Below are 27206 nucleotides of genomic sequence, written 5' to 3'. Positions count from 1 at the left end.
ATGCCTCTCAAAAGGAGAAAAGATTAGATTAGTTATGTCAGCCACTGATAAAAAGTAAATTGAAATTTATATATACCTCTTGAGTTTCTCTAGGAAAACAAGACTAAGCAAAAACTAAGACTAAAACAAGATAACAGCAAAAACCAAAGACATAGATATGAACAATGAAAACGAAATTAAAATTTTTAGAAATAAATCTAGTCTGAAAGTTTTGCCTTTCTCCAAGTTATGTTTTCTGAACTATTTCTATTTAAAAATAAATTCAAAATTAATATCTTACATCCTAAATAAATCTGGGTTTTAGTAATTTCTTTCTCTTGAGACAAATCAAGAATTGTCATTTAATATCTCGAGTTAAGCTCATTTCCATCAAAAGATACAATGATATAACAAGATTCATATAAGCAACTTTTTCTAATTCTCTCAATGCTTAAACATATTGAAAAATACAGTTTCTATTTACTCCTTAATACAGTAAACCATACCTTTATGTTGGCTGGCATCTGCGTCGAAGTTCATCTGTCCTTCTAGGTGATTCTGTTCATTGTCATCTGAATGCCTAGCATGAGGATCATTATGAAGAATACTAGGCTGGATATCCTTCTGTTCTTCCAACAAAATACTAAGTAGCTGAGAGCATAAAACAAATCCAACTGCTGATCCACAAAGGAAGGTTAAAATATTCAGCCAAGATTTAGAGGCCATTTCCCGAAAATGTATTTCTGTAAGAAAAAAATTATTACAGTGTTATAAATTATAAAGTAATACACATACCAAGAGGACTGGTAACTGTTAGCTATGTTACTGATGTTGTTGTTGTTTTAGTTGCTAAGTCACGTCTAACACTTTGCAACCCTATGGACTGTGGTGGCACCGGTGGTAAAGCATGCTGATGCAGGAGACAGAAGAGATGCAGGTTTGATCCCTGCGTCGGGAAGATCCCCTGGAGGAGGGCATGACAATCCACTTCAGTATTCTTGCCTGAAGAATCCCATGGACAGAGGCGGCTGGTGGGCTACAGTCCATGGGGTCGCAAAGAGTTGGACACAACTGAAGTGATTTAGCAGCAGCAGCAGCAGGACTGTAGTCCACCAGGCTCCTCTGTTCATAGGATTTCCCAAGCAAGGATACTAGAGTGGGTTGCCATTTCCTTCTCCAGGAGATCTTCCTGACCTTGGATTGATAATTCCTTTATAAGGAGAACATTTCTAAGAGTATTTAACTTTCATCCCTCTATTTACTGCTGAAACACACATTATGGACAGTTCGACAAAATAAATGAGTAGCAACTAGGAGGATCATTGTTGGGGCGGGACACAGGTAAATACGTCTGTATTTGCACACAGAATTACCTATTCTTCTTACCGAGATCCTCCATGGATCCAAGCCAGATTGCCACACTCTTTTTCTTTCTTTGCTATCAAAGTACTTATATATACTTTTTTCTCTACATACTCTAATAAGGGGTCAGCAAATTTTTTCTATAAAGAGTTAGAAATAAAATACTTAAGGATTTGTGGACCACAGATGGTCTTTTGTATATTATCTTTCTTCCTTTTTATTAAACAACCTTTAAAAATGTAAGAAACAGTCTTAGATAGTGAAGCCTACAGTCAGCACTGTTTTGGGACCTTTGGGCCAAACCTATCTGCCACCTGATTTTGTAAATGAAGTTTAACTGGAACATATCCAGGCCCAATCCGGAGAACGGCTGCTTCTGCTCTACAACAGCAAAGTTGAGTAGCGGCAGCAGTGGCAGTACATCCCACAAAGCCTCACCTAGCCCTTTAAAGAAAAAGTTTGCCAACCCCTGTGCCCTAATACCCAGGGTTCACTGCAGTGTTGGATGCAGCCACCCTCTGCTCACTACTTTTCACTGTTACCCACTGGACTGCAAGACCCTGAACAGCTTCTACATATCACTAGGATTAAGTAGGGTGTCTGGAACAGTGGCTGCTGGATAAATGCCTGCTGAACTGCCTGACAACCAAACGGGTCCATTTTAAGGGTTTGCTAATAATTACTACATGTTGAACTTATAAGTTCCTATGAGAACAGTCCTAAATCTATAGTTTACAACTCCCCAAGATAATTTTTTAGAAATGTTTGCTAAGCATCGACCACATGCCAGATGCAGTCCACACTTCATTTCACTTGAAAAAAGTTTTAATTTCATTCTTCATTCTCACTATGACCACTGTGCAGACAAGAAAACAGGATCAGAAATTTGGGACTTCCCTGGTGGTCCAGTGGTTAAGAATCTGCCTGCCAATGCAGAGGACACAAGTTCCATCCCTGGTCTGGGAAGATTCCACATGCCTCAAGGCACTAAGCCCATGGGCCACAACTACTGAAGCCTGCATGCCACAGCTACCAAGCCTATGTGCTGCAATTACTGAAGCATGCACACCCCAGAGTTTGTGCTCTGCAACAAGAGAAGCCACCACAACGAGAAGTCCATGCACCGCAACTAGAAAGGAGACCCCACTCAACGCAACTAGAGAAAGCCCTCACAGAGCAACAAAGACCCAGAGTGGCCATAAAATGAATAAATAACTTTAAAAAAGAAAATAGAAAATTTAAAAACATAACTTTCACAGGCTGACAGCCGATAAAAGCTATGACTTGAACCCAAGTCTGTCAGTGTAAAAAGTCAGTGCTCTTCCCATTGCATTTCTCAGACTCTACCCACTCACCACTAACAGCAAAGGACAACTGACGTGTGTAGTAAAGGCAGGCGTCTGGGAAATATGACCATCAAAATAAAAATTGTTTTGAAATATTTTGTAAAACAAACAAACCAATAATCATCACTGAAACAACAAACAACTTCATGGGGTTATATTTCCAGAACAGCTAGGTCTTTTAAAACTAGCCATCCACCTAAGTACAACCAGCAAAACTGAACAAAATGTAAAAAGATATAAGTCTGGTGACAGTGCTAAGATATCAAGGCCGTAAGAATTGCAGGAGGCTGGGGGAGGCAAGATGTGGAAATAGAAAGAAGCCGAGAAAGGAGGGCTGGACATCTAGCATGGCTTCATTCCTCAAGACAACCACTGACTCTGATAGAGAAAAGAAGAGCTAAGGCAAAGAAGGTAAGAAAAAGACAGAGTCCAACATCTGCCTAAGAGAAGAGGTTCTGGAAAACACCCAGGCTTTTATTTGGACCCTGAAAGACCACAATCTAGGAATAAGGATGGAGCAGAAATTAGGCCAACCTTCACCAGGATTGAAGCCCAAGTTGGAATCATCTTAACCACTGATGGATTAGGGTGATCTGCCCCTAGCCTGACTGCAAAACATAAAGTCTTCTGGAGAAGTATAAAATTATGGAGAACTTCAAATTATCATTATAATTTTTTATAGTGATAAGGTTCAACTCCAATAAAAAAAATCAGATATGAAAATTAAAAGTTTGAATGAAAACAGAAAATAGTAGGAAATAGAAACAGACCCACAGGAGACTTAGGTAAGAGATTTTCCTACTAATAACTTTCAGTTAGTCAATAAGTTAAATTATAAGACAAAGATATAAAGTATAGAAAAACCACAGATAAAGAGAAAAATTAATAAGCTGAAAACCAGGTAAGAAGAAATTATACAGACTAAAGTACAAAAAGAGACAAAGATGGTAAGTAAAGAACTGAACAAAAGAAACATAAACAGTAGAAAGGTCTAACATATGTATTAACTGGGATCTTTGAAGAAAAAGAGGTAACTGATTGATGAGAAAGAGTATGTGAAGAACAAATGACTGAACATTTCCCAAAACTGACAAAAGACTACCAACTCTCAAATTCAGGGGGCTCCATAAAACACACACAAACACACACCACCACACAAAGAAAATGATGCCAAGATAAACCACAGCAAAACTGCCAAAAATCAAAGACAAAGAAAGCATTCTATATCTAGAAAAATAGCGTTCAAAAATAAACCTGAAAAAGATTTTTTCAAAAATCAGCTTTATTCTTAAAAGAAATACTAAAAGGAGTTCTTCAGGCAGGAAGAAAAGAATTTTAGATGAAAATTCAGAATTGTAAGAAGGAAGGGTGAATCATAAAAAGTTATTGTATGTATTGATGTGTATGCGACTGTTTGCAACCCTATGTGCTGTAGCCAGCTAGGCTCCTCTCTCCATGAGATTCTCCAGGCAAGAATACCGGACTGGCTTGCCATGCCTTTTTCCATGGGATCTTCCCAACTCAGGGATCGAACCTATGTCTCTTATGCATCTCCTGTTTTAGCAGGTAGGTTTTTTTTTTACCACTAGCGCCACCTGGGATTCCATATATATATTGCTAAGTAAATCCAAATGAACATTGGCTAGATAAAACATTAAAATGTTCCCACAAGGCATTGTTACTATTATCATTAAAATAAATGACAAAACTGGCACAAAAACTGTGAGGCTACAAAGAGTTTAAGTGTTCTAAAATCATTTTGTTGTGTAAAAATACTAATATAAAACTTTAAAAGACTAGAAGAGTATAATAGAATGACTACTGTAATCATAAAAAAAGGTAAAAATATGTAAGTAAAACTCTAACAGAAAAAATTAAAGTAACACTTAATGATTAATACTTTACTCAAAGGTATTTTCAAGACAAGAAAAAAGGAAGAAATGGATAAAAATAAATGACACAGAAAGAAAACAAACAGTAATATGACTACTTAAACAAAAAATTTATTGGCAATGGCATTAACTATAAAAAGACTAAAATTCGAACTCAAAGATAAAGATTAGATACCAATCTAGAAGAAAAATAAATCCAAGTATACGCTGCTTACAAAAGACATACATTAAATATATATATAGAAAGTTAAGAGCAAAAGGATGGGAAAAGATATATTATTCAAACACTTATAAAAAGAAAGTATTTTATAATCAGATAAAACAAATGAGTAGTGGCTACATGATGTTGTCTTCAAGATATTAAATTCTGCATTTATGATTTACATACTTTTCCATATTAATATTTATTAGGAAAAGCTTTATATAAAAATACTTTCATATGATCTTTTGTTTTATCCCATTTAATACATACTTACTATATGCATGTCTGATATGAAAATATTTATTCCAATGGGGCTTCCCTCAGCTCAGTTGGTAAAGAATCTGCCTAAATGCAGGAGACCCCAGTTTGATTCCTGGGTCTATACTATGCTTATTCTATATCTTGTACCTAAGGCTCTCTTTTGAATCAGTTCAGTTCAGTTCAGTCGCTCAGTCATGTCCGACTATTTGCGACCCCATGAATCACAGCATGCCAGGCCTCCCTGTCTATCACCAACTCCCGGAGTTTACCCAAACTCATGTCCATTGAGTCGGTGATACCATCCAGCCATCTCATCCTCTGTCGTCCCCTTCTCCTCCTGCCCCCAATCCTTCCCAGTATCAGGGTCTTTTAAAACGAGTCAACTCTTCGCAGGAGGTGGCCAAAGTACTGGAGTTTCAGCTTCAACATCAGTCCTTCCAATGAACACCCAGGACTGATTTCATTTAGGATGGACTGGTTGGCTCTCCTTGCAGTCCAAGGGACTCTCAAGAGTCTTCTCCAACACCACAGTTCAAAAGCATCAATTCTTTGGTGCTCAGCTTTCTTTACAGTCCAGCTCTCACATCCATACAAGACTACTGGAAAAACCACAGCCTTGACCAGATGGACCTTTGTTGGCAAAGCAACGTCTCTGCTTTTTAATATGCTATCTAAGTTGGTCATAACTTTCCTTCCAAGGAGTAAGCGTCTCTTAATTTCATGGCTGCAATCACCATCAGCAGTGATTTTGGAGCCCCCTAAAAAAGTCTGTCACTGTTTCCACTGTTTCCCCATCTATTTGCCATGAAGTGATGGGACCAGATGCCATGATCTTAGTTTTCTGAATGTTGAGCTTTAAGCCAACTTTTTCACTCTCCTCTTTCACTTTCATCAAGAGGCTTTTCAGTTCCTCTTCACTTTCTGCCACAAGGGTGGTGTCATCAGCATATCTGAGGTTATTGATATTTCTCCCAGCAATCTTGATTTCAGCTAGTGCTTCCTCCAGCCCAGCGTTTCTCATGATGTACTCTGCATAGAAGTTAAATAAGCAGGGTGACAATATACAGCCTTGACGTACTCCTCTTCCTATTTGGAACCAGTCTGTTGTTCCATGTCCAGTTCTAACTGTTGCTTCCTGACCTGCATACAGGTTTCTCAAGAGGCAGGTCAGGTGGTCTGGTATGCCCATCTCTCTCAGAATTTTCCACAGTTTATTGTGATCCACACAGTCAAAGGCTTTGGCATAGTCAATAAAGCAGAAATAGATGTTTTTCTGGAACTCTCTTGCTTTTTCGATGATCCAGCAGATGTTGGCAATTTGATCTCTGGTTCCTCTGCCTTTTCTAAAACCAGTTTGAACATCTGGAAGTTCACGGTTCACATATTGCTGAAGCCTGGCTTGGAGAATTTTGAGCATTACTTTACTAGCGTGTGAGATGAGTGCAATTGTGCGGTAGTTTGAGCATTCTTTGGCATTGTCTTTCTTTGGGATTGGAATGAAAACTGACCTTTTCCAGTCCTGTGGCCACTGCTGAGTTTTCCAAATTTGCTGGCATATTGAGTGCAGCACTTTCACAGCATCATCTTTCAGGATTTGAAATAGCTCAACTGGAATTCCATCACCTCCACTAGCTTTGTTCATAGTGATGCTTTCTAAGGCCCACTTGACCTCACATTCCAGGATGTCTGGCTCTAGGTGAGTGATTACACCATTGTGATTATCTGGGTTGTGAAGATCTTTTTTGTACAGTTCTTCTGTGTATTCTTGCCACCTCTTCTTAATATCTTCTGCGTCTCTTAGGTCCATACCATTTCTGTCCTTTATTGAGCCCGTCTTTGTATGAAATGTTCCCTTGGTATCTCTAATTTTCTTGAAGAGATCTTTAGTCTTTCCCATTCTATTGTTTTCCTCGATTTCTTTGGTCACTGAGGAAGGCTTTCTTATTTCTTCTTGTTATTCTTTGGAACTCTGCATTCAGATGGGTATATCTTTCCTTTTCTCCTTTGCTTTTCGCATCTCTTCTTTTCACAGCTATTTGTAGGGCCTCCTCAGAAAAACATTTTGCTTTTTTGCATTTCTTTTTCTTGGGGATGGTATTTATCCCTGTCTCCTGTACAATGTCATGAACCTCCGTCCATAGTTCCTCAGACACTCTGTCTATCAGATCTAGTCCCTTAAATCTATTTCTCACTTCCACTGTATAATCATAAGGGATTTGATTTAGGTCATATGTGAATGGTCTAGTGGTTTTCCCTACTTTCTTCAATTTCAGTCTGAATTTGGCAATGAGTTCATGATCTGAGCCATAGTCAGCTCCTGGTCTTGTTTTTGCTGACTGTATAGAGCTTCTCCATCTTTGGCTGCAAAGAATATAATCAGTCTGATTTCGGTGTTGACCATCTGGTGATGTCCATGTGTAGAGTCTTCTCTTGTGTTGTTGGAAGAGGGTGTTTGCTATGACCAGTGCGTTCTCTTGGCAAAACGCTATTACCCTTTGCCCTGCTTCATTCTGTACTCCAAGGCCAAATTTGTCTGTTACTGCAGGTAGCTCTTGACTTCCTACTTTTGTATTCCAGTCCCCTATAATGAAAAGGACATCTTTTGGGGGTGTTAGTTCTAAAAGGTCTTGTAGGTCTTCATAGAACCGTTCAAGTTCAGCTGCTTCACCGTTACTGGTCTGGGCACAGACTTGGATTACCGTGATATTGAATGGTTTGCCTTGGAAAAGAACAGAGATCATTCTGTCATTTTTGAGATTGCATCCAAGTACTGCATTTCGGACTCTTTTGTTGACCATGATTGCTACTCCATTTCTTCTAAGGGATTCCTGCCCACAGTACTAGATATAATGGTCATTTGAGTTAAACTCACCGATTCCTGTCCATCTTAGTTTGCTGATTCCTAGAATGTCAATGTTCTCTCTTGCCATCTCCTGTTTGACCACTTCCAATTTGCCTTGATTCATGGAACTAACATTCCAGGTTCCTATGCAATATTGCTCTTTACAGCATCGGACCTTGCTTCTATCACCAGTCACATCCCCAACTGGGTATTGTTTTTGCTTTGGCTCCATCCCTTCATTCTTTCTGGAGTTATTTCTCCACTGATCTCCAGTAGCATATTGGGCACCTACTGACCTGGGTAGCTGTGAAGAGATAACCCACATCCAAGGTAAGAGAAACCCAAGTAAGACGGTAGGTGCTGCGAGAGGGCATCAGAGGGCAGACACACTGAAACCATAATCACAGAAAACAAGCCAATCTGATCACATGGGCCACAGCCTTGTCTAACTCACTGAAACTAAACTATGCTGTGTGGGGCCACCCAAGACAGACGGGTCATGGTGGAGAGGTCTGACAGTGTAGTCCACCGGAGAAGGGAATGGCAAACCACTTCAGTATTCTTGCCTTAAGAACCCTATGAACAGTATGAAAAGGCAAAATGACAGGATACTGAAAGAGGAACTCTTTTGAATAGTAATTCCAATTTGAGAAGAATGACACTAAGGGGAAGTAGAGAACACAGTTGCTCAATATCAGAGATGGAAATTACCAATACGAAACTAGTAGGCACTTGTTCACTTGTTTTGCTTTATCTTAACTGTAACTTTAAGTTCAGAAAGGGAGGCCTTCATGGGTAATAAAGTATAGATGAGTACAGATGTCCTGCTCAACTCCCCCATTTAATTTCCCAGAGGAAAGCAGAAACAAGTTTATCCAGTCTTCCTGCTGTTTTCCCTGAGGGCCAGGGTCCTCAAATTCTCTGTCCTGCTGTCCTTTTCTCCATACAGATTTCAAGAGGTGTAATCTACTATTTCAGGAAAAATACCTTTCCTGCTTTAAGTGCTTCTTTTGGAAACTCTAAAATTCTCTAGATTATTTGAAGCCCTGTTCTTTAGACTTTTCTCTAGCCAGAATCTTGGTCTGAGATTCCATTTTAAAACGTCTGTTCAATTCTCTTTGCTATTATGTGGAGTGTGCATTAACACCTGACCTCCAATTGAGGTTAGTGATTTGAAAGCACCATGAATTGAAAACATGAAGCTGAGAGAAGTAAGTGAAAGGTATCCTAACTCCAAATTTCTTATGGTAAATATAGAAAGACTGGCAGTGGTAATACCGAAGTGGTGAACCAGGAGGAAAGCTACTGAGGTAACATTAGCAGACACTTAAACGGAGACATCAACTAGGAGTCACACTGCCAGCAAGTCCCCATGTCTTCTGATTCTCCCGCTGACACTCTGTCTTCTAACACAGTAGTTTTGGCTTTTTTTTCTTTTTGTACTGGCTGTGGCTTTCCTTATCTTAACACCAAATATAATTATGTCCCAGTCTCAGAAGGGAACAAATCCAATTGAAATTTCCACGGCTGCAGAGTCTACCACTCCAGGTACAGGAAAGCAACAGTTACAATGGTATTCAATAATAGTAACACTCAGACAGAAAGCACTGTGACTGAGAAGAGGAAGTAAAGACTGCAGGGCCAGAGAAAATTCTTATTTCTATCATCACAGCAACTATCTGAAGTGAAGGAGGTGCTGATCGAGCTCCGGTAAGCATGAATACTAACCTGTTACCCAATCATTTTCCAAGATTCTGCACTTCAAAACAAGCCTACTCTGGCAGCATGGAGGTTTTATTATTTGTGGAAAGCTAGTGACATGTTATGGACAGGGTTTTCTTAGTTGAGGTAGCACTTATTTAGAAAGATACCTGTTCTGGGGTGAATGGAGGGAAAGTTAACTTCTTGATTTTGTGAAATTTGTTTTCAATTTTAAAATATTTTGTGATGCTGTTTGATGCCTGACATATTCTTACCCTTTCCTGTCTAGAGAATTTTCAGCCAGCATGGGTTGGCTTATCCCTACTGCTTTTAGCCCATCTTCTTTCAATTTCAAGGGCTCCTGTCTTATGAGTAAATTTCTGTATACCTTCACTTTTCTTTCCTGTTCCTGGCATAAAAGAGCTATTTCATGTCAGTGGAATGTACCCCAAGCCTCACTCAGATTTTTGGCAAAAATCATCACCCTCGTCTCTTCAGATTCTTGACAAGAGTGCTGAAGTAGACCACACTGGAAGGAGACATAGCTTAACCACACCGCACTTTCTAGGGGCTTCAATATATATTAAATAGAACAGAGTGCACGGAAATTATCAATGCCAACTGCTTTCCAAATCTGATGCATAATCAGAATAATTTGAGGAGATTTTAAAAATACAGATTTCAGACGCAAAAGTGCTGGAACAACTAAAATTCATAGTTTCATTTTTTAAGGAACAGTTTTGTGTGCTTCACTGGTTAAAAAAAAAAAAAAAAAAAGCAGGCAAACACAGAACTACCTGAAGAAGAAAGAAACTGCCCCAAATCCCATCACTTAGAAACAATTACCATTAACACTTGGTGAGTACCCTTACACACATGCATAACATCCTTATGAATAACAGAGATGAAAGGACAGGTAATTATACCTAACATTTGAACCCTGTACTGATAATAGCTTTACACAGATTACCTACAAACCATCAACTAGGGACTATTAATCCCATTTTACAGATGAACTCAGACACAGAGAGATTAGTAAGCTTCCCTGGGTCATACTAGCAATTGGAAAATAGAATTCAGACTCTTAACCACTGTACTATCATTTTACAGAATTGGGATTATATTAGTCATGTTACTTTAAAGATTTAACATGTAAAATTAGATTTGAATTTATAGAATAAAAGGAAAATTAAATGAATCTAAATTAACTTTGAACATCAGCTAAACATGTATAATGTGACCTCCCTCCTCTAAACAACCCCACTAAAGAGAAAGATTATGAAAAATATACAGAAATCTGAGGCCTTATTTTTATTACATATTTCAAATTTAGATTGATTTCTTGCTTTGGGAATGTGTAAATCAACATATATATATATATATATATATACTTTCAATGCAATCAATTTTTGTGAACTACTTTTATTTTGTAAAATTTACATAGCTTATATTCTATAAATTACACAGGAATTCCCAGGACTGCTTGATCTTAAACATATTTTAAATTGGATTCTATGCTCATTAATAGTTTTTTTATCACAGCTGCTCTAAAGGTGAGTTCTTCATTAATGTCACATTTTTGTTGGCTGGGTTTCAGCAAGTAATTTTTGCAATGGCACTCATTGGTGCTATATTCTAAACTCCTGTAGGCTGGAGAATGTTTATTACTATCTTTATACATGAAGTACAACTTGACCGAGTACAGTCTCTCTTCTCAAAACTCTGTAAAAATTACTCATGGTCTTCCCATTGGTGCTGAAATTGAGAGCAGAGTGATCTTTTATCTTCGTATATAAATGCTCCTCTTTTCCTATGCTTGCTTTTCAGTCACTCCATTGGTCACTAACATCCTTCTCACCAACACTTCAATGCCCTTTATTACATGAGCAAATCCTTCCTCCAGTTCTTCAGGCTTTAAGAAAGTTGGTGAAATTCACAATAAAGTCCCTAAAATCCTAGATTTTCAGTGTTTTTTGTTTTTTAAATTTTAGTACTTTATATCATATCTTGCTAGGGTTGTCAGTCTAGTATTTATAAATCTGTTCTGGATTATCATATTCACTTGTGTCACTTACATATTCAAAATATATTTCTCCCTTCAAACCACATTAAAATGATTTTCAAAAAATTTTCCCCAAACACTTTTCTTGTAAAGTTGGGATGAATCTTATATAGTGATACAATTATAAATACTTATGAATACACTATATGTGAGGTACTATATTTGAAACTTTCATGTTTTCTCTGATTCTCCCTCTGATTCTCACAATAGGAGGAATCAGTCAACCTGAATTCAAGACATCATAAAGCTACTGAAAACAAGTACTGAAGAACTGAAATCAATTCTACAGTACTGGTGGAGGGACAGACTCGTGGACCTATCAAAGGAATACAATAGAGAGAACCAGAAACAGACCACCTAAATATGCTCAACTCACATTTAACAAAGATACAAAAAGCCACTAAATGGAGAAAAGATAAACTTTTTGATAAATGGTGCTGGATATGTCTAGGCAAAAATCAAACCTTGACCCAAGTCTCACATCTCACATAAAAATTAAATAAACATGGATTATGGACTTAAATGTAAAATATGCAACTTTCCCTGGCAGCTCAGTTGGTAAACAATCTGCCTACAGGAGACCCGAGTTCAATCCCTGGGTCAGGAAGATCCCCTAGAGAATGAAATGGCAACCCACTCCAGTATTCTTCCCCGGGAATTCCACGGACAGAAGAGACTGGCGGGCTACAGTCCATGGGGTCCCAAGACTCAGACACGACTGAGCAACTAAACCACCAATAAACCACAAATGTAAAACATGGACTTAAATGTAAAACATGCAACTATAAAATTTTTATAATTGCATGAGACAAATTTTCATAGTTGCAGAAGAAAAATCTTTGAGATTGAGAGCTAGGCAAAGAGTTCTTAGACTGGACTCCAAAAGCACAATTCATAAAAGGGAAAAATTGATAAACTTTTGCTCTGTTAAAGACCCTACTGAAAGAATGAAAAGACAAGCTACAAACTGGAAGAAAATACTTACAAATCACATAACTAACAAAGAACTAGCATTTATAATATATTAAAAAGTCCTAAAGCAGCAAAAAAATAAATAAACAACCCAGTCAGAAAATAGGCAAATGACATGAACAGATATTTCACTGAAGAGGATGTACAGATGACAAGTAAGCACATGAGAAAATGTTCAACTTCATTTAGTAGGAGGAAAAATGCAAATTAAAACCACAATGAGATATCTCTACTTACCCATAAAGATGCCTAAAATAAAAAGCAGTGATACCATCAAATGCTGGTGATGTGGAAAAGCTAGATCATTATATATTGCTGATGAGAATGTAAACTCATGTCCAGTCACTATAGATCAAAGGTAACTATGCAGAGAAAAATATTATGACCCATAAAACAAACCCAGCCTCTTCTTAAGGTGAACTATTAATCCTGACCAAACAGAAAGCAACAACAAATCTGAATGATATGCCTTCAATCTGGTGAAGCCCTTCTACTGCCTAGAGTCTTAAAAAGAAAAAAAAATTAAAAAGTCAGAGATAAAGTTCCTACTTGCAGCTGTCCAAGGTCCCAGTTCCCAATTCACCTCTCTCAGGTAACTAAACGACTAGAAACAGAAGCTGTCAGCCAGCAGCAGCACAGATCTCTAGCTCAAAATTTAAAGGAAAGATCCAAATGGTGCAATGAAACAATTATCTATAAGTAAAAGGTAATAAAGGGCTTCCCAAGTGGCGTAGCAGTAAAGAATCTGCCTGCCAATGCAGGAGATACAGCAGATGCAGGATCAATTCCTGCGTTAGGAAGATCCCCTGGAGTAGGAAATGGCAACCCACTCCAGTATTCTTGCCTGGAGAAACACAAGGACAGAGGAGCCTGGTGGACTACCGTCCATGGGGTCACAAAGAGTCAGATGCAATTGAGCACGCACACACACACACACACACACACAAAAGGTAATAAGAGATTTTCATCTACATAATTTTTAAGCAAAGCTACCTGGAATTGATTATATTTAAAAATGAAAAAGCAGAAATACAAGGAACCTACATAAAAACCTTGTAGTGGGAAAAAATGTATAAACATTTGTATGTATAAACACAGGATGCAAAAGACAAGGGAAAAGCACAGACCTGAATACTTACTCTATAAAAAAGAAAATCTTAAACTAACTAGGACTATTTTGTAGTTTTTTAGAGACTGAAGGGATTGAAGCAATTATGGAGAAACTGATGGCTATGAAAGATGGGCAAGGAAGAACCAACAGAGAAATAACTTATTTCTCGAAAGAGAATATAACAAATGAAACTGAAAAAAAAGTCAAAGATACAAAGGAAAATGTACTGAAATGAAGGCCATGCATCAAAACATTTAAAGGTCTCACATACAACCAAGAAAAATGTAATATAAATAGATGGGCCAGTGTTGACAGATTCTGAACTTTACTTACAAAAAATCAAAACAAAACTCTAAGTATCCAGGACAAAACAAGCATGTCAAAGGCAAAAAAATAGGCATAAATACAAGGAAAAAATTATTAGGCAGCTTTCTCTTCTGTATCCTTGTATGTCAAAAGAAATGGTACAAAACTCTCAAATTTTTGAGTGGAAAAACATGCCCCTAGACTTAAATATTTAGCAAGTTGTCATTCAAGAATCCATGTAACAGGAAGATATTCTCAAATACGCAAAGGACTCAGTATTCACACATCCTTGGTACATCAACTACTTAAAGATATAATCCAGAGGGAGGAACAAGATGGCAGAGGGGTAGGTGGATGTGGAATACATCTTTCTCCATGGATACATCAGGAATATACCTTCAGACTCAGAAGTGCATGCAGAAAACCAGCTGAGAACGGACAGGAGTACCTGACCAGCAGAAAATAATACACAGACCCACGCAAAACTCGGTAGGACGAAGGAACTAGGGGGAAAAACGGGAGTGTTAGTAGGACTGGAGCTACCCTCGGCAGGTGGGGGAACTGAAGCAGGAGTCTGATCCCCACACTGGGGCAACTGTCTGTGTCAGAGGAGATACATGTAAGGCTGAGAGGGAAACAGCTGATCTGTGGCAGCCTAAATGGAATGAGAATCAGTCAGTCCTTGCCACAGCCATACATACCCTAGATGGTGCAGTGGCTGGGAGCTGGAGTTTAGGGATTGTGGAGCAATCCCAGGAGGAGGGCTGCTGTTGACTGTGGAGAGTGTGATGTGAGGGAGGTGTGAGGGAGGAGATTGTGGTGGGAAATGCCTGTGGAGGAAAGCTGGGCAGCCATGGAAGCAAGGCGATACTGCTAAGTCATGCATATGGGGTGGAGCCATCACCATAGCCTCTATCTCCCCCTACACCAACACTGGCAGCTGAACAATAGAGAAGCTGGCCCATCAAATGCCTGACACACTGATCTACAGAGTAGGACCCCAGGCGGGGGCCCCTCTATGTGCCTGATGTATTGAATAACAGAGAAGGACCCCAGGCAAGGAAGCCCTCTAAGTGCCTGTACGGGTGGAGCTACAGAGAAAAACTGGCCAAAGAGGCCTTCTGATCGCCAGCTACAAGAGGCTTGAAAAAAGACTCTGATAGGGCTGTAACTCCTGCGACGGAGGCAGTCCATGTCCCTGCACACTTGGCGCCACCAGGGCCTCCACATGCCAAGCAGCTGTGCTGCTTTCATGCTCAACACTCACTGGGGCACAGCTGCCACAGGCAACCATGTCTTGTGCCTATGTGCACAGGGTCACTCCTGTAGTGTCTGACTTTGCGACCCTGTGGACTGTGACCTGCCAGGCTTCTCTGTCAGGGAGGGGAGTTCTCCAGGCAAGAATACTGGAGCGTACTGGCCAATACCAGTTGCCATACCCTTCTAGAGCACTATATTTCCTGCTGCCTAGCCGCCAACTCCCCTGAGTACCTGGTGCTGCCAGAACCCCTGTGACTCAAGCAGCTGCACCACCTCCATGCCTAGCCCTCACAGGGGCAAACCCAAGTCCTCCAGGGCAGCCTCAGGAGCAAACCCCAGTGGACGATCCATATCCAGAGGTGGAAATAAAATCACAATTGAAACCCAGGGGCAGTGTGACTAAGGAAGAAGACCCAAAACCCTCCCACCAGATGTACACATGGAGATTAAACTCACATGATCAACCAGGCAGACTCTGTGTCTGTGGAATATATAAAAGGCCATTGAGAGCTCTCACAAAAAAAAACACACTAGTTTTGATAGCTGTGGACATTGGAGGCAAGAACACAGAGTAGGACCAAATTAGAATCTGAGCTGCCCTCACAGCAGGTACAGAGATCAGCAATGTTAGAAGGCATCCTAGGGAGGTGAGGTGGACTGTGACTCCCAGCAAAGGAAAGGACTCTGACAGCAGCGACTCAAGAAAAACATTTATTATTCTTATGTTTTGATCTGTTCTGTAGATTCTTTTGGATTTTTTCTTCTCCCCCACTGCCCAGTTGTAGTTGTCGATTTTATTGGCACTACGAAATCTAAGTTTTTTCTTTTTTTTCTCAGTCACATTTTTTTATTGTTTATTGTTGCTATAAACCTCTGCCTCTATATCAGGCTTTTGCACTTCTGGGGAGTTTTTTTTTTCCCCTTCTTAATTTTAAATTTAATTTTTTAAAGCGATTATTATTTTTCTACATTTATGCCTTTGTTTGCTTTTCCTACTGTTCTCTTCCCCTTGCAGTTAATTTTTAATATATGTAAATCTTCTTTATCTACTTCTATTTAACTTTGCACATCTATTCTTTCTTTCCTTTCCTCTCAACATATTTGTTAGTTTTGTTTTCATTGCTTTATTCCTCACTTGGCACCTTGCTTTAGTTTTGTTTTCCAGTTTGTGCTTTAGTTAGTTTTGTTCTTAACTGGTAAATACAATTTTTGATTTCCTTTGTTCATCGGGTCAATCTATTGTGCTTTATTTTTGAACTGTTCTGACTTTGCTCATGGGTGTTTATGTATATGTGCATAGCCATTATTTTAAATATTATTTGCCTGATTTTGTAACGCCACTTGTCTGGGGTTCATCTTTGGTTTCTCGTTTTTGGATATTTGTTTTAATTTCCCTTAATGCCATAACAAACCACTTGTGGAATCTTTGTTCCTGACCAGAGATCAAGCCCTGAGTCTTTGGAGTGGGAGCACTGACTCCAAGACCCTATACTACTAGAGAATTAATCCTAGGGGGTATCAAATAGTGAGAACTCAGACAAAGGAAACCACTGTAATACAAGACTGGGCATCACCCAACCACCAGTAGCACCCCGTACAGGATGCCTCATCTAAACAACAAACAAAACAAAAATACAAACCCAATCATCAGCAGACAGGATTACCACCTCACTCAGCCTTGCCCATCAGAGGAAAAACAAACAAACAAAAACTCAGCACAAATCTCACCCTGTGAGAAGCTTACACAAACCACTGGACCAATCTTAGAGGGCAGAAACCAGAAGGAAGAAAGAATTCAACCTTGAAGCCTGGGAATAGCAGACCTCAAACACATAAGTTAAAAAAAAAAAAAGGCAGGGAAATACTACACAAATGAAGGAACAAACTAGAAACACAGAAGTCCAAATACATGAAGAGGAAACAGGCAAACTACCTGAAAAAGAATTCAGAATAATGATAGAAAAGATGATCAAAAACCTGGAAAGCGAAATGGATAAAATGCAGGAATCAATTAAAAAAGATCTAGAAGAATTAAAGAGTAAACATGCAGAGACAAACAACACAATTACTGAAATTAAAAATACTATGGAAGGAATCAATAGCAGAATATCTGAAGCAGAAGAACGAATCAGTGAGCTGGAAGATAAAATGGTGGAAATAACTTCTGAAGAGCAGAATAAACTAAAGAAAATGAAAAGAACTGAGGATAGTCTCAGAGACTTTTGGGACAATATCAAATGCACCAACATTCAAATAATATGGGTCCTAGAAGAAGAAGAGAAGAAGAAAGGGTATGAGAACATTTTTGAAGAGATTACAGTTGAAAATTTCCCCAACATGGAAAAGGAAATAGTCAATCAAGTCCAAGAGGCACAAAGAGTCCCATGCAGAATAAACCCAAAGAGAAACACACGAAGATACATACTAATCAAGCTATCAAAGGCTAAACACAAAGAAAGAATATTAAAAGCAGCAAGGGAGATGCAGCAACAAGTAACATACAAGGGAAACCCCATACACTTAACAGCTGATCTTTCAGCAGCAATTCTGCAGGCCAGAAGGGAATGGCAGTATATATTTAAAGTACTGAAAGGGAAAAACCTACAACCAAGATTACTGTACCCAGCAAGGATCTCATTCAGAATTGATGGGAGAAATCAAAAGCTTTTCAGACAAGCAAAATTAAGAGAATCCAGTACCACAAAACCAGCTTTACAACAAATGTTAAACGGACTTGCATTTCTCTAATAATGAGCGATGTTGAGTGTCTTTTCATGTGTTTGTTAGCCATCTGTATGTCTTCTTTGGAGAAATGTCTGTTTAGGTCTTTTCCCCACTTTTTGATTTCGTTGTTTGTTTTCCTGGTATTGAATTGTATGAGCTGCTCGTATATTTTGGAAATTAATTCTTTGTCAGTTGTTCCATTTGCTATTATTTTCTCCCAATCTGAGGGATGTCTTTTCACATTGTATATAGTTTCCTTTGCTGTGCAAAAGCTTTTAAGTTTAATCAGGTCCCACTTGTTTACTTTTGTTTTTATATCCGTTACTCTAGGAGGTGGGTCATAGAGGATCTTGCTTTGATTTATATCATCGAGTGTTCTGCCTGTTTTTCTCTAAGAGTTTTATAGTTTCTGGTCTTACACTTGGGTCTTTAATTCATATTGAGTTTATCTTTGTTGTGGTATTGGGAAGTGTTCTAATTTCATTTTTTTTATGTGTAGCTGTCCAGTTTTCCCAGCACCACGTACTGAAGAGGCTGCCTTTGCCCCATTGTATATTCTTGCCTCTTTTGTCATAAAGATCTTTGTTGTACAGTTCTTCTGTGTATTCTTTCACCTCTTCTTAACATCTTCTGCTTCTGTCAGGTGCATACAGACCTAACATTTGATTATATTCTTTATTGTGCCCATCTTTGAAATGTTCCCTTGGTAACTCTAACTTTCTTGAAGAGATCTCTAGTCTTCTCCATTCTATTGTTTTCCTCTATTTCTTTGCACTGATCACTGAGGAAGCCTTTCTTATCTCTCCTTGGTTTTCTTTGGAAATCTGCATTCAAATGGGTATATTTTTCCTTTTCTCCTTTGCTTTTAGCTTCTCTTCCTTTCTCATCTATTTGTAAGAGCTCCTCAGACAACCATTTTGCCTTTTTGCATTTCTTTTTCTTGGGGATGGTCTTGGTCACTGCTTCCTGTATAGTGTCAGGAACCTCCATCCATAGTTCTTCAGGCACTCTGTCTATCAGATCTAATCCCTTGAATCTATTTGTCACTTCCACTGTACAGTCGTTAAGGGATCTGATTTAGGTCATACCTGAATGGTCTGGTGGTTTTCCCTACTTTCTTCAATTTAAGTCTGAATTTTACAGTAAGGAGGAATGGGCGAATTTAATTCAGATGACCATTATATCTACTACTGTTTGCAAGAATCCCTTAGAAGAAATGGAGTAGCTTTGATAGTCAACAAAAGAGTCCAAAATGCAGTACTTGGGTGCAATCTCAAAAACGACAGAATCATCTCTGTTTCTTTCCAAGGCAACCATTCAGTATCACAGTAACCCAAGTCTATGCCCCAACCAGTAACGCTTAAAAAGCTGAAGTTGAACGGTTCTATGAAGACCTACAAGACTTTCTAGAACTAACACCCCATAAAGATGTCCTTTTCACTATAGGGGGCTGGAATGCAGAAGCAGGAAGTCTAGAGATATATGGAGTAACAGGCAAATTTAGCCTTGGAGTACAAAATGAAGCAGGGGAAAGGCTAACAGAGTTTTGCCAAGAGAACACATCAGGTCATAGCAAACACCCTCTTCCACCAATGTAAGAGAAGACTCTCCACATGGACATCACTAGATAGTCAATACTGAAATCAGACTGATTATATTCTTTGTAGCAAAAGATGGAGAAGTTCTATACTGTCAGCAAAAACAAAACCAGGAGGTGACTGTGGCTCAGAGCATGAATTCCTTATTGCAAAATGGTATGTATAGAGATTTCAGTTATCTTTTAAGTATCTACTCTAAAATACAAATAGCCAGAGTCACCAGATATTTTAAAGAAAACCTGTAATATGAAAGAAAAAAATTAACATAATCAAATTTAAATTAACTTGAAAGGGACTATGTAATATGAAAACTTTAAAAAACCCAAAACTATCATCAATATCCTGGAAGATAAAAAATAGTCATGCCATCATATTCTTGAAATAAGAACAAGACACCACCTTAAAATTTTCCTTCCTGACAATAAAAAGTCCAAGGGGCTTTCCTGGCAGTCAGGTAGCTGAGACTTTGCCTTCCAATATAGGGGGTGCAGGTTTGCTCCCTGGTCAGGAAGCTAAGATCTCACATGCCTCTCAGGCAAAAAACTGAAACATAAAACAGAAGCAATACTGTAACAAACACAATAAAGACTTCAACATGGTTTGTACCAAAAAAAAAAAAAAAGAAAAGTACTTCAAGAAATTAAGATATAAGAAAATAAAAAACCTGAATATAACAGCTACAGGAAAAAGTTAAGAAAATTACCCTAAAAGTGAGCAAAACGGCAAGGTAACAGAAAAACAAGAAAACTGATAACTAAAGATTAGAGATGTAGATAAGAGAGAGGACTATAACAACAACCCGGAGAAGGCAATGGCACCCCACTCCAGTACTCTTGCCTGGAAAATCCCATGGACGGAGGAGCCTGGTAGGCTGCAGTCCATGGGGTCGTGAAGAGTCGGACACGACTGAGTGACTTCACTTTCACTTTTCACTCATGCATCAGAGAAGGAAAAGGCAACCCACTCCAATGTTCTTGCCTGGAGAATCCCAGGGACAGAGGAGCCTGGTAGGCTGCCGTCTATGGGGTCGCACAGAGTCGGACACGACTGAAGCAACTTAGCAGCAGCATACCAACAACCAAACATTTCAAGGAAATTTCCAGACTGAAAAGATCCAGTAACACCTAGCACAATGAATAAGAACAGACCCATAAAGATACATTATAATAAAATTTCACAACAATTGAGTCAACGAAACCATTCTGTAAACTTTCATAGAAAGTGGCAAAAGGTCACATATAAGAGATCAGGAATTCAATGGTTTTGAACTTTCAAACAGCAATGTTGAAAGCTGAAAGCAATGGAGAAACTCCCTCAAAATTCAGAGAAAAAATGGTTTTGAACCTACATTTTATTCCCTGCCAAACTATCCAGTAAGCATGAAAGATAAGTAAAGGTATTTTACAGATATGACAGGCTTGGTCAGGTCAAATATTCAGTGTATCACACTGTATCTATTTTAAAGCACTAGTAGGGAACTGATGCAGAAATGATGAGAGAGCATCTGTGAAGAGATGCAGGTCTGGAACCTGGGAAACATTCAGTTGGTCATCTGTATATCTGAAATACAACATTAAAAATAAAAGCCAAATCAATAATAAAATATGATCTAGCAAATAAAAATAGGTAACACTGAATGATGATTCAATGCAAAGAATACTGTTCTAAGTGATTTAAATTCATTCATTTAATTTTTCCCTAGCATGACAGGCTGAAAGAGTTACATAAATTCCTGATACTTTTGATATTTTGCCAAGTGACCTGATCTAGTATCATTAAAAATTCAAGACAATTTAAAATTTTCTATAGCGTATTCCCCTCTATGTCTTCAAACTGTAGCTTAGTAGCTGAACTCTTAATATAATTGAAGGAAATCATTTTAATAAAAATATAAAAAAGCATTTAAACAATGCCTGTATAAAAGCCTTCAAGTCTCTGCTAAATGAAAGATTCATAGTGAAAAATTAAAATCAATAATAAAATTATATTAACTATCACATTCACTAAGTAGAATATTTTAGAATCACTAAACTTTTCAAATTACATAACATGGAAATATGGTTAGCATGCAAGTGAAAAAAGGGTGCAAACTTTATATATTATTACAGTTCTGTACTTTAAAAAAATCTATCCTAAAAAAAAGCAACTAAAATATATATATATCAAAATGTTAAAAATTTCTCATTTCTAATTTCAACTCTAATTTCTAATTTCAGTGGTGGAATTAGTGGCAGCTAAGACTATTTTTCTTACCAAATTTTTTCCAAATTGAGTGCAATGAATATGAATACCGGAGTGGTAGCCATTCCCTTCTCCAGGAGTTCTTCCCAAACCAGAGGGCAGACTCATTACCGTCTGAGCCACCAGGCAAGCTCATACATTACTTGCGCAGTTCTCAAAAATTTAGTTTCAAGATCCCTTTAAACTCTGCATCACAGAAGATCTCAAACAGCTTTTATGTGGGTTACATCTATTGATTAGATTTGTATTAAAAATTAAAATGAAAATATATATTAATTCATAAATAGTAGTGACAAATCCACTACCTGTTTTATAAGTTATGTTTATAACTACTTGTTTACAACTTATTTTATGAAAAAAAATTATATTTTCTAAAAAACTTATTGAGAAGAGTAGCATTGCTCAGGAGAAGGCAATGGCACCCCACTCCAGTACTCTTGCCTGGAAAATCCCATGGATGGAGGAGTCTGGTAGGCTGCAGTCCATGGGGTCGCTAAGAGTCAGACATGACTGAGCTACTTCACTTTCACTTTTCACTTTCATGCATTGGAGAAGGAAATGGCAACCCACTCCAGTGTTCTTGCCTGGAAAATACCAGGGACGGCGGAGCCTGCTGGGCTGCCATCTATGGGGTTGCACAGAGTCGGACACGACTGAGGTGACTTTGCAGTAGCAGCAGCATTGCTTAAAATTTTGCAAATCTCAGCATCTGGTTTAATAGAAGACACCTGGATGTGCAACTCCATATTCCCCTTCTGCACTCAATTTGCTGCAATATCATATATTATGTAGCTACTTAAAAAACCTGACTGCAAACTTATATGAGAATGAGTGAAGAAAAGCAAATAATGTATTGATATTACTATAAATAGACTGACTTTATCAACCTCTTAAAACAATATAAAGGACTTCACTTTTCCTGGGTCACGCTTTGAGAATTAATTACTGCATTATTTTGAAAAAAATTTTTCTCAAGTAGCTTGCTACATCATGAATAGAGACTTAAGAGACTTAAGAGTTCTGATTTCTGGGTGAATAAAACTCAAAAAGGAACATGCTGTATTCAACTTTCCTTCTTGACTCAAAGAGTAATGTTTAAAGTAAGCCTTTTCCCTTAGTTCAATGCTCTTTTCATTGGGTTTAGATTTAATTCTCTTTGAGTTACTGGTAGGTATACTCAGGCTTGGAAATCCCAGTCTGAGCGTTAGTCACCAAGTAGAGCAGATGTGAAAAGAAATCTGTATGGCACTCTTTCCCCTTCTCTCTGTCTTCAATTCGATATAAAGCAGTATAATATAGCACTAACTTTGGGTATTACAGAAATCACTGAGGATGCAAAAAATATTTGTGAAACTCACAGAACAGCGAAAGGCACTCTCACATTTTGATCTTTTAACCTAGAACTGGTGGGAACATTTTTTTAAAAGTAGAATTCCACTTTGAGATTTACACAGCTTGATTTTTAACATGACTGTGAGGTTTTATGAAATCTTTGGGAGGTGCTACTGAGTACCTTTCAATGTGTCAAATACTATCCTAGGAACTAAGGATTCCGTCATTGGTATATTTTCTCATGTTTACAGAATGTAAACTCCCAGAAGGCAAGAAATAGTTTCCTACCTCTCAGAGTTGCTGACTATGATGCTTTTCACAAGACAGTGGTACAAAAAATATCAGCTGATTTGAACTGAGAGGGCATGTCCTTATTCGTGCCCAAGTCCACAAACCTGATTATATTTCCATATCTATTTTATACTCTGTGGACACTTTTCTCCCTCCATTCCTTGATAATTTTCCCTTGGGCTCAGCTCTTTTATTGCTCTTTCCCAACAACTAATAAAGGCTTCACATAGCAGTTTTATTTTTTAAAAAATGCTTCCTAATGCCACAGGATCATGCCCATACTGCTTACTTGGTGAACAAGGTCTAGCTCTAGTTTACCTAAAGCCTATGTTCAGACATTCTCCAATCTGCCATGGTCTTTCATATGGATGACCATGGCCATTCTATTCTTTCTGCCTGGAGTGCCTGCCTCAGTTATGTCTACCAGATAAATGCAGGATTATCTTTCATGGTTATCTTGGTTTCAGTACTTTTCATGACCAGTCTTACCCATTGCCCATGATCAAATTAATTGCTCTTCCATCAAATGTTTTCTTGTTCCTTCGTTCACATCTCCTACTATATACTTAACACTGCATCATAGTATGTATGTACATACATAGCATGTATGTGCATCTCTTTCCCCTAGACTATACATCCTTCAAGAACAACAGCTATGACTCTTTTATCCCTATCTCCCCAGTATCTAACACATTGCCTGGCTTTTTTTTTTTTTAATAAATTTATTTATTTTAGTTGGGGGCTAATTACTTTACAATGTTGTAGTAGTTTTTGCCATACATTGACATGAATCAGCCATGGGTTTACATGTGTTCCCCATCCTGAACCCCCCTCCCACCTCCCTCCCCTGGCTTATAAAATGCATACAAATGTCTAAGTGTGTGTATGTGGGAGGCACAGTTGAAACTGTTGTTTAGTTACTAACTCATGTCTGATTCTTAGTGATTCCATGGACTGCAGCCCGCCAGGCTCCTCTGTCCATGGGATTTTTCTAGGCAAGAATACTGGAGTGGGTTGTCATTTCTGTTTCCAGAGGATCCTCCTGACCCAGGGATTGAACCCACATCTCTGGCATTGGCAGGCATATTATTTACCACTGAATCACCAGGGAAGCCTGTGCAGTTGAAATTATCTTTTCAAAACAGGTATCTTCATCTACACTACCTAATTTACGTAATACTAGGTTGGTGCAAATGTAATTATAGTTTCAGACTGTGAATTTTAAATCATTATACCTAGGCTCAAACACATTATTTATTAATCAAAATAGGAACCATTACAATCAAAACATTTTTGCCAACAAAAAGTAAGTTTGTTCACTCCTATAGCGTAAAAATCCATGCCTTGGAATTCGAGGAACTCTTGGAACACATTTTGTGCATCCTGCTGCTTGTGGAAGCACATTTCCTGCAAAAAGTTGTCAAGATGCTTAAAGAAGTGGTAGTGGTTGGCTCCAGTACTCTTGCCTGGAAAATCCCATGAACGGAGGAGCCTGGCGGGCTGCAGTCCATGGGGTCACTGAGTCTGACACGACTGAGCGACTCCACTTTCACTTTTCACTTTCATGCCCTGGAGAAGGAAATGGCAACCCACTCCAGTACTCTTGCCTGGAGAATCCCAGGGACGGGGGAGCCTGGTGGGCTGCCGTCTATGGGGTCGCACAGAGTCGGATACGACTGACGCGACTTAGCAGCAGCAGCAGCAGCAGTTGGTTGGCAAGACATCAGGTGAATGCAGCGGATAAGGCAAAACTTTGTAGCCCAATTCATTCAACTTTTGAAGTACTGGTTGTGCGATGAGCAGTTGGGTATTGTGGAGAAGAACTGAGCACTTTCTGTTGACCGATGCCTGCTGCAGGCATTGCAATTTTTGGTACTTCTCATCGATTTGCTGAGCATACTTCTCATATGTAATGGTTTCTCTAGGATTCAGAAATCTGTAGTGGATCAGACCAGCAGCAGACCACCAAACAGTGACCATGACCTTTTTTTGGTGCAAGTTTGACTTTGGGAAATGCTTTGGAGCTTCTTCTCGGTTATAACCACTAGTTGGTTGTTACTGGTTGTCATACAAAATTCATTTTTCATCACACATCACAACCTGATTGAGAAATGGTTTTCTGTATCACTATGAACAAAATTAGAGGAGGTGATGGAATTCCAGTTGAGCTATTTCAAATCCTGAAAGATGATGCTGTGAAAGTGCTGCACTCAATATGCCAGCAAATTTGGAAAACTCAGCAGTGGCCACAGGACTGGAAGAGGTCAGTTTTCATTCCAATCCCAAAGAAAGGCAATGCCAAAGAATGCTCAAACTACCGCACAATTGCACTCAACTCACACGCTAGTAAAGTAATGCTCAAAGTTCTCCAAGCCAGGCTTCAGCAATATGTGAACCGTGAACTTCCAGATGTTCAAACTGGTTTTAGAAAAGGCAGAGGAACCAGAGATCAAATTGCCAACATCTGCTGGATCATCGAAAAAGCAAGAGAGTTCCAGAAAAACATCTATTTCTGCTTTATTGACTAAGCCAAAGCCTTTGACTGTGTGGATCACAATAAACTGTGGAAAATTCTGAAAGAGATGGGCATACCAGACCACCTGGCGTGCCGCTTGAGTAATCTGTATGCAGGTCAGGAAGCAACAGTTAGAACTGGACATGGAACAACAGACTGGTTCCAAATAGGAAAAAGAGTACGTCAAGGCTGTATATTGTCACCCTGCTTATTTAACTTCTATGCAGAGTACATCTTGAGAAACGCTGGGCTGGAGGAAGCATAAGCTGGAATCAAGATTGCTGGGAGAAATATCAATAACCTCAGATACGCAGATGACACCACCCTTATGGCAGAAAGGGAAGAAGAACTAAAGAGCCTCTTGATGAAAGTGAAAGAGGAGAGTGAAAAGGTTGGCTTAAAGCTCAACATTCAGAAAACTAAGATCATGGCATCCAGCTCCATCACTTCATGGCAAATAGATGGGGAAACAGTGGCTGATTTTATTTTTCTGGGCTCCAAAATCACTGCAGATGGTGACTGCAGCAATGAAATCAAAAGACGCTCACTCCTGGGAAGGAAAGTTATGACCAACCTAGACAGCATATTGAAAAGCAGAGACATTACTTTGCCAACAAAGGTCCATCTAGTCAAGGCTATGGTTTTTGAAGTGGTCCTGTATGGATGTGAGAGTTGGACTACAAGGAAAGCTGAGTGCAGAAGAATTTATGTTTCTGAACTGTGGTGTTGGAGAAGACTCTTGAGAGTCCCTTGGACTGTAACGAGATCCAACCAGTCCCTCCTAAAGGAGATCAGTACTGAATATTCATTGGTAGGACTGATGCTGAAGCTGCAACTCCAATACTTTGGCCACCTGATGCGAAGAGCTGACTCATTTTAAAAGACCCCGATGCTGGGAAAGATTGAGGGCAGGAGGAGAGGGGATGACAGAGGATGAGATGGTTGGATGGCATCACTGACTCAATGGACATGGGTTTGGGTGGACTCCGGGAGTTGGTGATGGACAGGGAGGTCTCCTTTGCAAAACCTCTTGAACCACCACTGCACTGTACGTTTGTTAGCAGTACCCAGGCCAAATGTGTTGTTGATATTGTGAATAGTCTCTGCTGCTTCACGACCCATTTTGAACTCAAATTAAAAAATCGTTCGAATTTTCAATTTGTTTAACATTTCTATAGTCCAAAATAAATATAAAATAAACAGTAGGTA

General features: G+C 38.8%; 1 protein-coding gene and 1 long non-coding RNA gene across 49 annotated transcripts in view; one reads left to right on the top strand and one right to left on the bottom strand.

Annotated features, from left to right (window-relative positions):
* The window catches only part of LOC145522703 (uncharacterized), a 91433-nt gene extending 78416 nt beyond the window's left edge, over positions 1-13017 (top strand). Inside the window, exon 4 of the long non-coding RNA XR_014066134.1 lies at positions 11858-13017. This is a non-coding gene — a long non-coding RNA (uncharacterized LOC145522703). The remainder of the gene's footprint in view (positions 1-11857) is intronic.
* The window catches only part of C1GALT1 (core 1 synthase, glycoprotein-N-acetylgalactosamine 3-beta-galactosyltransferase 1), a 53255-nt gene that overhangs the window by 16966 nt on the left and 9083 nt on the right, over positions 1-27206 (bottom strand). For all 48 annotated transcript variants that reach the window (XR_014066108.1, XR_014066127.1, XR_014066112.1 and 45 more), the window contains one exon: positions 486-722. Coding sequence is in view for 19 of the 48 variants with exons in the window: in XM_081531597.1 (XP_081387723.1) it covers positions 486-722 (237 nt within the window). In the remaining 29 variants the exon portion in view is untranslated. The remainder of the gene's footprint in view (positions 1-485; positions 723-27206) is intronic.

This window comes from Giraffa tippelskirchi, chromosome 10, assembly GCF_054371585.1.
Source record: "Giraffa tippelskirchi isolate mGirTip1 chromosome 10, T2T-mGirTip1v1.2.pri, whole genome shotgun sequence".
Classification (NCBI taxonomy): domain Eukaryota; kingdom Metazoa; phylum Chordata; class Mammalia; order Artiodactyla; family Giraffidae; genus Giraffa; species Giraffa tippelskirchi.
This window is presented reverse-complemented; position numbering and strand designations above follow the sequence as displayed.